The sequence below is a fragment of the Lipotes vexillifer genome, unplaced genomic scaffold (assembly GCF_000442215.2).
Source record: "Lipotes vexillifer unplaced genomic scaffold, Lipotes_vexillifer_v1.1 scaffold382, whole genome shotgun sequence".
Classification (NCBI taxonomy): Eukaryota; Metazoa; Chordata; class Mammalia; order Artiodactyla; family Lipotidae; genus Lipotes; species Lipotes vexillifer.
This window is the reverse complement of record NW_006780611.1, coordinates 4183532-4196924: the sequence shown is the minus strand read 5'-3', so window position 1 is coordinate 4196924 and position 13393 is coordinate 4183532. Positions and strand designations below refer to the sequence as shown.

Below are 13393 nucleotides of genomic sequence, written 5' to 3'. Positions count from 1 at the left end.
AGTAAGGAACGTCCGAGTGCAAGAGAGTACACACGTTTAATATTCAAGTCTGTGTTTTCCATATTCCTGTCAAATGATCTATTGTCAACCGATCTGTTTCCTAACAAAATGAGGACGACAAACTAAACATTGTCCATTTTTATTTATACAGAACTTGTAGCCACGGCTTTCCTACCTCATACAAATTCCTTACTCAGCTGCCACCTCTTCCCCGTCCTCTATTTTTCTTCCACAGGAGAAGTGCTTTTGTTTCATCACGTCGTCTGTTACACATTGTATCACGTCACATACCTGCTTGCCCTTGTATGACACTAGTGTTAGATTGTTAGCTCTGTGAGGGCCAGGATTTGGTCTTTTTTATTCTGTGGTGTCCACATTTCCTAGCCAGTGTGTGGCACGTAACAAGCGCTAAAAAAAGTTTTTGAATGAAAGCTTGTGTAGACGAATGAATTTTTCTTACTCATGAAAAGTTTTATCTAGTATATTCATTAATGTAACATCACCTACTGGATTGGAAACCTCACAGTTATCCCCACCTCCTCCTCCACTTGCCGCTTTACACTGGTCAGTAAGCCTTACCGAGTATATCACCTTAGTATGTTGTGAATTCACTCGCTTGTCACAGCTCTGGTTTACATGTCACCTTTGACTGGACTTTGGCTACAGCCTGTTTAAAAACTGTGATAAAATACACATAACATAGAATTTACCACCGTACCCTTTTTAAAACGTACAGTTCAGTAGTTTAAGTGTATTCACATTGTTGTGCAGCCAATCTCCAGAACTTTTTTTTTTTTTTTCGGTATACGCGGCCCTCTCACTGTTGTGGCCTCTCCCGTTGCGGAGCACAGGCTCCGGACGCGCAGTCTCAGTGGCCATGGCTCACGGGCCTAGCCGCTCCACGGCATGTGGGATCTTCCCGGACCGGGGCACGAACCCGTGTCCCCTGCATCGGCAGGCAGACTCTCAACCACTGTGCCACCAGGGAAGCCCTCCAGAACTTTTCATCTTGTAAAATGGAAACTATACCCATTAAACAACTACCCCCAGCCCCTGGCAACCACCATTCTACTTTCTGTCTCTGTGAACTTGACTCCCCTAAGTACGGTTGATGCTTGAACAATGCAGGGCTCAGAGGCACTGAACACCAGCGTCAGAAACCCGAGTGTAACTTACAGTCGACCTCCGCATACGAGGGTCCTCTGTGCCCTCGGATTCAGCCAACGGCAGGTCGTGTAGTACTGTAGTGCCTGTTTATTGAAAAAATTCCACATACACATGGACCCACACAGTTCAAATCCATGTTGTTCAAGGGTCAACTGTACCTCACATAAGTGGAATCACACAGTATTTGTCCTTTCATGACTGGCTTATTTCACTTAGCACAGTGTCCTTAAGGTTAGTCCATGTTATAGCACGTGTCAGAGTTTCCTTCCTTCCTAAGGCTGAATAATATTCCACCACTGTATTGACATATGTCACATTTTGCTTATCTAGTCGTCCATCGATGGGCAACGGGGTTGCTCCACCTTTCAGCTACTGTGAATAATACTGCTGTGAACAATACTGATTGTTCTAATTTTAGTTTTTCCCTTCTCCTCTGTCATCTGTTGAGCTGCCTGCACGGGCCTTGCCCTGCTGTTTAGTGGCGCGTGTGGCTTGTTACAGGATATGCAGTTAGACTCCGTGGTGTGGTGCTCGAGGCCCTGTTTAAACGTAGCTTCGTTTCCAGCTCCTCCTCATTCTCCCCCAGTCACCACACTGTAGCCGCACACAACTCTCAGTTTTCCAGGCTTCCCTTTGGCTTCATGCTTTTGTGTGTGTCCTTTTCTCTGCCTGAAATGTCCTGACTACCCCCTCTCCTTCTGGTGGATACACACTCGTGCTCTCTTGGCCCTTTTCAGATACTGCCTGCTTTCTGTTGGCTCTCCTGACTTTCCCAGGCAGAGTTCTTTGCATCCTCATCTGCATGTTTATCATGATAATTTGCTTTTCTGCTAGAATATGTATGCTTCAAGGACAAGAACTGAATCTTGTGAGTTCTCTATTCTTAACACCCACCAGAATCAGTACTGGAACAGTATTGGAGTGGGGAACTCTACTAATATCAAACACGTACTGAAGCCTGTCTGTAAGACGCCGGCTCTGTTGATACTGTAGACAGCAGATGGCTCCGTCAGCCAGGAGGAGGTGGTGTGCTGCCATGGACCTCGTGGGTGTTGGCCGGTTCCGGCGGAGCTCACTGTGGGAACTGCTGAGTCTGCTTACTTGTCTTTGCTCAGGGGCGGGAGGAGGGGGATGGGGTCTTGGCAGGAGCGCTCAGAGTTCTGCGGCCGAGTAGAGGCTGCTGGGTTCCCTGTTGACTCGTTTGGGGCAATGACAGATAATTCTTTGTTCAGAGTGGAACGTTGACAGAATAATAGGATTGAAAAGATATGCTTTTCTCAACAGGGATGTATAACGAATTAACTTCTCCCCTTGCGCCTGGAATGGTGCTACACACCATCCTGTGAGTACCGAGAAGACAGTCAGGACATTTTCTGTGTTCTGTGGTTCAGATGAGGGACTGCACTGGAGATTTCTGGGGGGCCTTTGTGGTGTCTCAGCTGGGAACACACACCAGAGGCTCCTGAGGCAAGCCCAGGCTGTGGCCCCAACCTGCTGAATTAGAGTATACGGTCTCGTTGGGGCTGTTAGATTTAAAACGCTTGAGGCTCAGTCAGCAAAACAAGCACTGTATTCATTAAGCACCTGCTGGCGGTCCCTGGGTCCCCAGGGTGCACAGTCCCCACCCGCCCTTAGTGTGGGCGCGTGGGGAGGGGAAGCGCCGTGTGGGTTCTCTTTTTCTCGTGCTGGTCCTTTCAGTTGTCACAGTTAGTTGGCTGCTTCACCGTGGTAGTTTATTTGGGCAGATTACCTGGTGAAGATATTTTGGATACAGCGTCAAAATCAATTCACATGGTATGATTCAGCAGAAATGAGAGCCTGTGTTTATACAATTTTCTTGTGCCCCTTCCCAGCAAATTGGAGTAATATTGAATTAAACTAGCTGCTCTTGGAAACCAACTTTTGTAGTTTTCAGGTTCATAATTTGTATAGCATAGTAGTTAAGAGCAGAGGCTAGTTGTTCCACTCACTACTTGGGGCAAGTTACTTTTTGGAGCTCTGTTTCATCTGTAAAATGAGGATAATAATGGTAGGCACCCCCTGAAATTGTCGTGGTTACTAGGTGAAACGTATCTAAAGCTCTGAGTGCTGGCATGTAATTGTCACTCAGTAGCTGTGAGAGGCCATTTCTGCGTCCATGTTTCTGCTCTTATCCCTACTTTTCTCCCTGATGATCTTGACTGTTTCCTCCAGGTAGTGTCACTGTTACGTATGAAGGCAGCATACAGCCATTGTCATTTAATCCTTAAAAAGACCTTGTGAAATAGGCATCATTCTTGCCATTTAGGTATTTGCCCTGGGTCACAAAGGTAGCAGAGGTGGTATTTCAACTCTTGTCTGTATGATGCCAAATCACTGATCGTTTTCCCTGTAACGCGCTAACTTATATATGTAGTTTATGAAGGGACTAATGAGATGAATTCAGCAACAGCTGTCTGCCTGTATCTTGGTTAGCCTGTTTTCCAGGTTAATAAAAGTTTTGGCCTTTGTGGCATGCCATTCTACAAATTATACAGGTGGAGTAGTTATTCAGAATTTGTTGGAGATGTCAGTCTTTGAATTACAGATATTTTATTTCCAGAATTATAGGATATTATTTCCTGCCCTAGAACGCTCATGAAACTCCCTCTCTCACTCTTCCCCCCGCCGCCTTTGCCATTCACGCTCATAAAAAAAACTTACCTGTTTCAAGATGGTGCAAGCATGGCTTTTGAAACTGTAGACTGCATCAATTTAAGCATAACTTTTTTTTTTTGCGGTACACAGGCCTCTCACTGTTGTGGCCTCTCGCGCTGCGGAGCACAGGCTCTGGACGCGCAGGCTCAGCGGCCATGGCTCACGGGCCCAGCCGCTCCGCGGCATGTGGGATCTTCCCGGACCGGGGCACGACCCCGTGTCCCCTGCATCGGCAGGCGGACTTGTAACCGCTGCGCCACCAGGGAAGCCCAAGCATAACTTTAAAATATGAATCTTGCTATAGAATTTTCTCCTAAAATCCTTCACGTGTACATTGCTGTCAGTTTTTTTATGAAACAGGAATCATCGTTTTGAGGACAGGGTATGTAGCTGTTCAATCAGAAGTGAATTAGAAGTAGGACACTAATGGCGGCCAGTGATTGAGAGATAAAATTATAGTGACTCTGAGTTGAGTGGTGTGTCTGGTGAGCCTGAGGCAGCTCAAGTGATGATTTCTGGTTTAAAGGAAGTGAGACTGAGGTGTAATAATTTTAGACAGCTAGTCTCTGACCTCTTTGACTGGGTTTGTTCCCCCCCACCCCGCCGGTTAAATTATTTATTTAGTTAGTTAGTTTTGGCTGCGTCAGGTCTTAGTTGCGGCACGGGATCTTTTGTTGTGGCATGCGGGCTTCAGAGCACGTGGGCTCAGTAATTGCAGCACGTAGGCTCTCTAGTTGAGGCTCTTGGGCTCAGTAGTTGTGTCGCGTGGGCTTAGATGCCCCGCGGCATGTGGGATCTTAGTTCCCTGACCGGGGATCAAGCCCACGTCCCCTGCATTGGAAGGTGGATTCTTTACCACTGGACCACCAGGGAAGTCCCTGACTGGGTCCTTCTACTTTTGCATCCTTCACTCTTGAGTGAATGGATTTGTTAGACCACTTGTGTTCTGTTATGTTTTCAAGGAAGCATTTAGTGTGGCTCCCCTGAGACTGGAAGAAGTAAGACATTCCACATTATGTCCCATTTTCCCTGACTGCAGTACTTTTCAGTACATCTGTGTTTTCTGGCATAGAAGTGGGGATGGCAAATGAAATGCACAATCAAAATAAATGCTTCTGAAAGAAAATTTCCTACTTGAATTCTATGTCCTAATAGGAATTCCTATTCCTTTATTTTATGAGAAGGATTTTTTGTTTTGTTTTTTGTTTTTCTTTTTCTTGGCCACTCCATGTGGCTTGTGGGATCTTAGTTCCCCAACCAGGGATTGAACCCGGGCCCTTGTCAGTGAAAGTGCGGAGTCCTAACCACTGGACTGCCAGGAAATTCCCGAGAAGGATAGTGTTTGATGGTGGCTAGAAGTAGAGGGAGTTGGAGAGTTAGATGGGGATTCTGGGTGGGAGAGCCCCATATATCAGACTAAAGTTTTTGGACCCACTCCTTAACAGTGGGAGCCTTTAAAAGTTTTTATTGGCAGATGACTTAATATAAGTACAATCATTTAATGAAGTATAATTTATTCTCAGGTAATATTCAAGCTTGGTTTGCATTTTTATATTTTAAAGATTCATTTCTGATTTTTTTTCCCCCTTTTTTCTTTCCAAGTCACTCATTCCCCATCTCCTTAGATCTTCCATCTTGTAATCACCTGACAGAGTGTAGAGGTGCATCTCCTGAGCCAGGGAGAAGTCTGAGGGAAGCACTGCCCCTGGGTGACTGTGTAAAGCAGGCAGGAAATCTGCGTTTACCTTACCTCTTGGGGCTACCTCCCATGTCTCCCCCTGTCAGCCGGTCTCCCTGGACCCCAGGGCCTTCCTGTGGCTGCTGGACAGCCTGGATTACCACCACCGTGTGGCCCACCATTTGTCCTGACCCCACCTGACTCCTTCAGGATCTGCTCCTTCCTCGTTCAAGATCTGCCTGGTGTTTGGTCCTTTCCCCCAGATATGACCTGTCTCGCTCCTCGTTCCTCTTCGCCCTGTTCTGGGTAGTAGTCCACTGGGTGCTGAACGCCCTAAAGCCAGGGATCACGACTTCGTAGGCCTCGAAGTAACTGCCAGATTACAAAGAATATTTTTAGAGCAGACATTTGGGTTCCTCTTGAATCATACGCGCTAGGTGGCCTCTTCCTTAGCATTCCCGGAGGATCGTCCTGCTCGGGGAAGGTGGGAGGCCTGGCTCTGGGCCAGGGCACCCCGTTCATCTTCAAAGATCATATGTGAGTTCGAGAAAACAAACATACCCCAGTACTGAACTACTTGTTGTTCTTTTGTGCTCAGTCGAGGGGATTATTCGTTTGTTTTGTTTTGGATTAATAATTTCTATAAGAAATCTGAAGTTTTAGGAGTTTTGAAAATTGCTAAGGTCTGTGGGTGATATTGACAGACTGATGATCTTTGCCAGCCTTTGGCTAAAATACAGGAAGAGTTCAGCACGTTTTATTTTCTACTTGAAGCAGTAGCCAATTCTTATTTTTCTCTTGGTGAGACATGCTCCCTGCCGAATACAAGCGTATTTTCCCCCATTTGCCGAGCAGTTTAGATCTTTGCATCACTTCTGATATAGAAATACATGAGAATTATGCATATCAGAACAAAATCCCAATCAGAATGTGATTTGGAGAAGCATCCTACTTGATTTATGCTGGATAGATTGTTCTGTGCATGATTTGTTTTTCCTGGGGAAGGAAAGAGATTGTTGAATGGAAATATTTAAGTGATAATTTAAATATTGAAGTAAAAGTGGTGAAGGTTTGGTCTTCAGATTTTTGTTTTTTGTAAAGTAAAATAATGAAACAAACAAAAAACCCAACCTTCACAAGACAGATAGTAGGATGAGTGGGTAAAGAAGCATTTGGCCCAGGAGACAGAGACTGAGTCCTGTGTTTGAACCCTGCCGCAGCGACTCAGTGTGTGTGACACTGACAAGTAAATTCATTAGCCTCACTAGGCCTCATTTCCCCCTTTGCTCTTGGGGCTGTTGACGGTATCTGCCTCATGAAGGTTTTGTGTAGATTGAATGAGGAAATGTATGCAAAATGCTTAGCTCTGTAGTAAATGGTGAATAAATGTTAGCCCACTTAACTTTGCTATTGTTACAGTAGATGTAAATACTATGAAACTTAATTTGACAACACTTCTGAAATGTGGAATTATTCCAGTGCTGAAAGTGATGGATATAAAAAGGTGCTTGTTTCTGTAAGCAAATCACATCAGAGAAATCAAGATTTAAAAAAACAGGCAGTTGATGAAGATTAATTGTATTCACAAAAAATAGGTTTTCCCTAGCTAGACATTATAAACAAGTAAGGAATTTAAAAATAAAAATATTCTCTTAAAATGGCCTCTGTAAATGTTTTTAACATTATACAACTTCAATATTACACATTCATGTAAAAATCTTTTATGTTTTATAGGGTTACGTTGTTAGACCTTATGATAGCCAAAATAATGGGTGATGAGCCACTGAGCAAGGATGAGATCCCTGTGTTTTTGAGCCATGCCGAGCTGATTGCGAGCGCTTTTGTGGATCAGTGCAAGACTGTGCTGAAATTGACCTCTGAGCAGCATGCTGAGGATGAGGTAAGAGAACAGACAGATTTTCTAACTCAGCTAGGTCCTCTAAGGACAAAAGCTTTAAAAACTATTATAGGGACTTTCCTGGTGGCACAGTGGTTAAGAATCCGCCTGCCAGTGCAAGGGACACAGGTTTGAACCCTGGTCTGGGAAGATCCCACATGCCGCGGAGCAGCTAAACCCATGCACCACAACTGCTGAGCCTGCCCTCTAGAGCCTGCGAGCCACAACTACTGAAGCCCACATGCCATAACTGCTGAAGCCTGCGTGCCTAGAGCCTGTGCTCTGCAACAAGAGAAGCCACCACAATAAGAAGCCCGTGCACTGCAGCGAAGAGTAGCCCCCACTTAACGCAATTAGAGAAAGCCTGCTCACAGCAACAAAGACCTGACGCAGCCATAAATACATACGTACATACATACATACAATTATATAAGTAACATATCTGCTGCATGTTGGTGTGTGCAGTCACTCTCTAAAATTCCTATGTAGGGGCCTTTGGGATGTGATTAGGTCATGAGGGCCCTCATGAATGTAATTAGTGCTCTTATAAAAGACACCCCAGAAAGATTCCTTACCCCTTCCACCTTGTAAGGGCACAGCGAGAAGTTGGCCATCTGAAGCCTAGAAGAGGCCCCTCCCCAGAGCCCAACCACGCTGGCACCCTGATCTTGGGCTTCCAGCCTCCAGAACTGTGAGAAATAAACGTTTGTTGTTTATAAGCCACCCTGTTTGTTGTATTTTGTCACAGGGGCCTGAGCTAAGACAGTATCCTTATTTTAGAACAGTTACGAAAATACAGAAAAGGGAGAACAGTGCCCCTATTCTTACCATCCAGAGTTAATGACTTAAAATAATAGTTAATATATTTTTCTAGGCAAATAACATCAAATACATGCATACATGCACACATACACAAACATATATATATATTAAAAATGAAATCATTCTGGGCTTCCCTGGTGGCGCAGTGGTTAAGAATCCACCTGCCAATGCAGGGGACACGGGTTTGATCCCTGGTCCGGGAAGATCCCACGTGCCACGGAGCAAGTGAGCTTGTGTGCCACAACTACTGAGCCTGCACTCTAGAGCCCGTGAGCCACAACTACTGAACCCACGCACCACAACTACTGAAGCCCGCGCACCTAGAGCCCGTGCTCCTCAACAAGAGAAGCCACCGCAATGAGAAGCCCACGCGCCACAGCAAAGGGTAGCCCCTGCTCGCTGCACCTAGAGAAAGCCCGTGCGCAGCCACGAAGACCCAGTGCAGCCAAAAATAAATAAATTAAATAAATTAATTAAAAAATGAAATCATCTGTACCACCAATTTGTAAGTTCTTGTTTTTTCTTCTCCTGAATGTGTGTAAGTTGCATGAGGGCAGAAGTTTTGACTGTTATGTTCATAGAACTGTGTACATAGTAGGCACTTTAGTGAACATTTGCTGAGTGCACACACAAGCAATACATAGTGAATGTCTTTTTAAAATGCCGGTGTAGCATTCTGTGTAAAGAATTTACCATGATTATTTGTCTGTAGTCTGTGTCTTTGTAGTTATGTCTTCATACATTTTAAAATTCTCCTCGAGCCTACCCTAGATCATTTAGGTCTTTTCTTTACTTAGGAGATGGACACTAGCTTACAGTAATTCTGTTACCCTCCTCTCTAATTCAGGAATTCTCTTTATTTTTGTCTGCTCCTTCCTTGCCTTCTGTCTTAAAGTTAGCATTGTTCTTTCTCTGGAATACTACTCAGCAGTAAAAAGAAATGCACTTCTGGTATAACAACAGAGATGAATCTCAAACATAGAGTGGAAATAGACTAGAGAATACACTGCATGCGTCCATCTCTGTGAAATTCTACAGTGGGCAAAACTTATCGATTATAACAGAGCAGATCAGCTGTCACCCGGGCTGGAAGTGGAGGGGTGGAATTGATTGTCGAGGGACATGAAGGAACGTTTTGGGTGATGGAAGTGTTATATGTAGCTGTGTACGGTGACACAACCCTACTCTTCAGATGGACATATTTTATTGCATGTGAATTATACCTCAAGTGTCGATTTCAACGTGTTCAGAAACATCACAGAGGTTATTTCCATGCTGATAGGAATGGTGAGTAGAGAGGTAATCACTTGGGCTCAGAGGCGGGAATAGGTGAGCAGGCTGCCCTTTGACAGGCCCGTCCACTTGCTGTCCCCAGATGGGAAGGTAGGGAAGGTGGACCCTGACCCACAGCATTTCCTGGAGGGCTGTGTGTGGCACTGTGGACCTGTTAACTCCCACAGTAAATGTAGGCCGTGATTATGCTTGTTCTGCCATGTAAGTGTATTTCCTTCTTTGTGAAAATACTTTCTTCAAGGTTGCTTTGCTGTTGATTTTCTGTGCTGGATCAGAGAGGCCATGTCAGGTCTCGCGGTAAGGTCAGTATTTTAATTCTCCTTTCTGTGGTAGCAGAAAGCTTTACTCAGAGGCTGCTTCCCTTTCTGGAGATAGAGTTGCCTCTGTTTCCAGCAGGAGCAGCAGCGAGCTGTGCTTCAGGGAAGTTTCAAAGAGGAACCTTCCAGGAGACAGAAAATGAAGCGCACTTAGTACTTGTTAAATCCAGCTTTGAACGTTTTCAAGGCACTTATATCTAAAGTGTAGATGATTTCAGTGTTGTGCTAAGAAGTTACCTGATGTAACTTTTTATGTTTAGGAAAAGTTATATTTTTCATACTTTTTTCTTTAAAGGTGGGAGGAATTATTATGTATTAATAGATAGAAAATTATAGATAGTTTTTTTTTTTTTGAAAAGCCCAAATAGTTCACTTTTTGAAAATTCATTGATCTATATACTCATGACTTGTTAATTGTATATATGGTATCCTTTAAGGTTGAAGTTTTAAAAAAAGCCATAGTAGTATTTAAGGAGGACCTGTACCTCAATATTAAATATACCATAAACCTCGTAGGGTATTGGAGCTGGCCTGTACCAACCTCTGAGAGTCAGTTATTAAATGTGCAGAAATTTGTGAGCTTGGTAGTTTGAAGTCAGCCACGGTGGAAGTGTTTTTATACCATTCACTGCTGAATCCGCTGCCAGTTTACCAGCAAACCACTGCATTTACCCATTTGTGATATTTTTAGGACAAGATGTCCAGTAACGTTCTCATGATGCTTGCTATGACCTAAAAATCAGAATGAAAATAGATGTTTTTAATAGCATCAGTTTTTAAATTTATTTGTTTGGCTTTAAAATTCTGAGGTTTTATTCGTGTGTTCCTTTATACAAATAGTCTTAGGTTCTCATATTAACATATCTGTTTCTGTCCTTTGGTAAATTTTGGCGTACTACTTGTTTCCAGTTTTTGGTGTGTTTTTGTCAGTTGTAGTACGCTTATTTTTTTAAGATTGAAGAGTCAGTTTAGCTTTATCTTGAGTCTCAGTCTCATCACTTGCTGTAGTGAAACTTGCCTTTCTTATGAAATATTTTCTTTGTTGTAAGAAAAAATAATTCAGGCCAAATGCTGTGAAACAGAAGGTTAAGAACTCCTCTTTTTCACCCATCCCCCCGTCTATTTTCTACAGATATATCAGCGTATACTTTTTTCCTTCCGAAACTTTTTTGTATATACACACCTATACATTTGTTGCTTTTTTGAGACACAATATACTATATATTCCATCCTGCCACTTCCTTTTCGCTTACCCTGATGTTTCGTACACTCTAACACGTGTGCATATTCATCTCACCCTTTTTAATAGTTGAATAGTATTTCACTATGTAGATGCAGCACAAGTTTTTTCTTTTGTTCTCCATAGATGTACCTATGAGTTGCTTACAGATTTGTTTTCTTAAAAACCTTCACAAATAATACTACAGTGAACATCCTTGTAAAAATATCTTTGCAATTTTGGACAAGTAGGTCTGGGATTATAAATTCCTGGAAGTTGAATTGCTGAGTAGAGAGAGTATGTTTACTTAAAATTTGTAAGAGAAATTTCTAAATGACAAACCTAAGAGTACAAGAGTGTGTGGGTCTGCACCCCTTCACTAATCTAATTATCATTTCTCTCTTGTTTTTCAGTGATCAGTATGTTAGTTTGTTTTTCATGTTAGGTTACCTTTTAAAATACGTTTATTAATGAGCATTTTCAGGAAGTTAATCTTTTGTCACACATATAAGAAACTTTTTTTTGCCCTTAGTTAATTTTTTGTTTGAATTTATTTATGGTAGTCTTAGCCTTTTAGGAATTTGTTTTGTTTTTAATCTAGTTAGGCTTATCAATTTTATCCTTAATGACTCCTGAATTTTCTTTTTTACAGATTAGTAAAATCATCTCCACTTAGATTGTGGAAATATACACCTATATATTCTAGTTCTTTCAGTACTTTGTCTGAGTTTTTAATTAACCTAGAATTTATTTTTGAGTAAGAAGTGTAGTATAGATCCAAATGAATTGCTTGTGTCTTTTAACTCTCCAAGACTATATAATCTTTGGTAGAAGACTGCTTGGGTTTGAACCTGGATTTCTTACTATTGATGTGTGATCTTGGAAGTTACTTACCTTCTTTGTGCTCCAGTTTCTTTTGCCTGTAAAATGAATTGTATTTTAATATAAGCACTTAGTATACTGACTGGTACATAGCTACTATTCCCTAAACGTTATCTGTTAATTATTGTATCAATACCATTTAGTGAATAATCTCATCCTTTCTACTAATTTTAGTGCTACCCAAATCATATGTTACATTTTTAATATAATTTTGGATCCATTTCTGGATTTCTGACCTTTTACGGTGGAAATCAGTAAGATACTAACAACTGTTAAAAGAATTCAAATGAATTCATACGTTTATATGCGATAAAGGAATGCTGAAATGAACTTAGAGAGAGATGCAGAAACTAGTCTATGCACAAGGCAATAATTAATTGCATTCCAGCCAGCCAGAAGTAATCTCCATTTCTGTAGACAAGAGTCATTGGCATTATTGTCAGTTTTATGCAACTGACAATGTTGTAAAATAGCTCAGAGACACTGAATGGTAAAGTGAGCCCAGGCAGATGATCTAGATGGTAGACTGATCTCTGTTTTTCTCTTTTAACAACTTCAAAATCTTGTTCCTTTGACTTGCCTACATCTTTTTCCCCCCATTTGTGTCTGACTTAATGAATATAGTTACATAATACTTATAAATAATGGAAGGGTATCTCACGTATTCCTCTTATTTTTTTAAAAGAATAATTTTTCTGGCTGTTATTTCATTATTAGTTTCCAAATGCTCATTAGAAACACTTCATTAATAAAAGGATTCTAATGATTAAAACTGGAGATGTGTTAGGTGAGGATAGATTAATTTTCTTTTGGGTTTATTTCAGGTAATATCATAGAATTTAGGAGCTGGAAGGAAACTTCAGATCATCTCTTCCAACCCCCTCATTTTTTTTTTTTGTCTTTTTATCAAGAAAAATTTCAAACATAGACTAAGAGAAAAAGTGTCTTGAAACCCCATCACCCATCTTCAGCACTTACCAATTCATCCCCATTCTTGTTTCATCAGCAGTCCCACCCATTCTTATGCCAGTTGCCCCCGATTCAAAGAGGGCTCCCACATAGTTCATCAGTTAATAGTTTACATGTGTCTCTAAAAGATAAGGAGTCTTAATACATAAGTAAAATACAGTTAGCACATCTGAAAACAATAAAATTTTAATATCAAATGAACAGTATTCGGATGTTCCCCATTGTCTAATATTCTTTTTCAAGTTTATTTCTTTGAATCAGGATATAAGGGCATACATTGCAATTGGCTGCTGTATCTTAAATCTCCTTTGACTAGGTTCCCCTTTCCTCTTCCTCCCCTCTTTTTTTTCCACCTTTGCTCATTTTCTGTTGAACTGAGTTGTTTCACCTGTACAGTTTCCTACAGTTTCCTTTTTTTTTTTTTTTTTTTTTTTTTGGGTAACGGGGGGGGCCCCCCCCCCTTGTCGGACGGG

At 41.9% G+C, this 13393-nt stretch overlaps 1 protein-coding gene across 1 annotated transcript in view; it reads left to right on the top strand.

Annotated features, from left to right (window-relative positions):
* Nucleotides 1–13393, top strand: part of ATXN10 (ataxin 10) — a 158397-nt gene that overhangs the window by 50000 nt on the left and 95004 nt on the right. The window contains exon 7 of the mRNA XM_007453909.1: nucleotides 7256–7421. Coding sequence (XP_007453971.1) covers nucleotides 7256–7421 — 166 coding nt within the window. The remainder of the gene's footprint in view (nucleotides 1–7255; nucleotides 7422–13393) is intronic.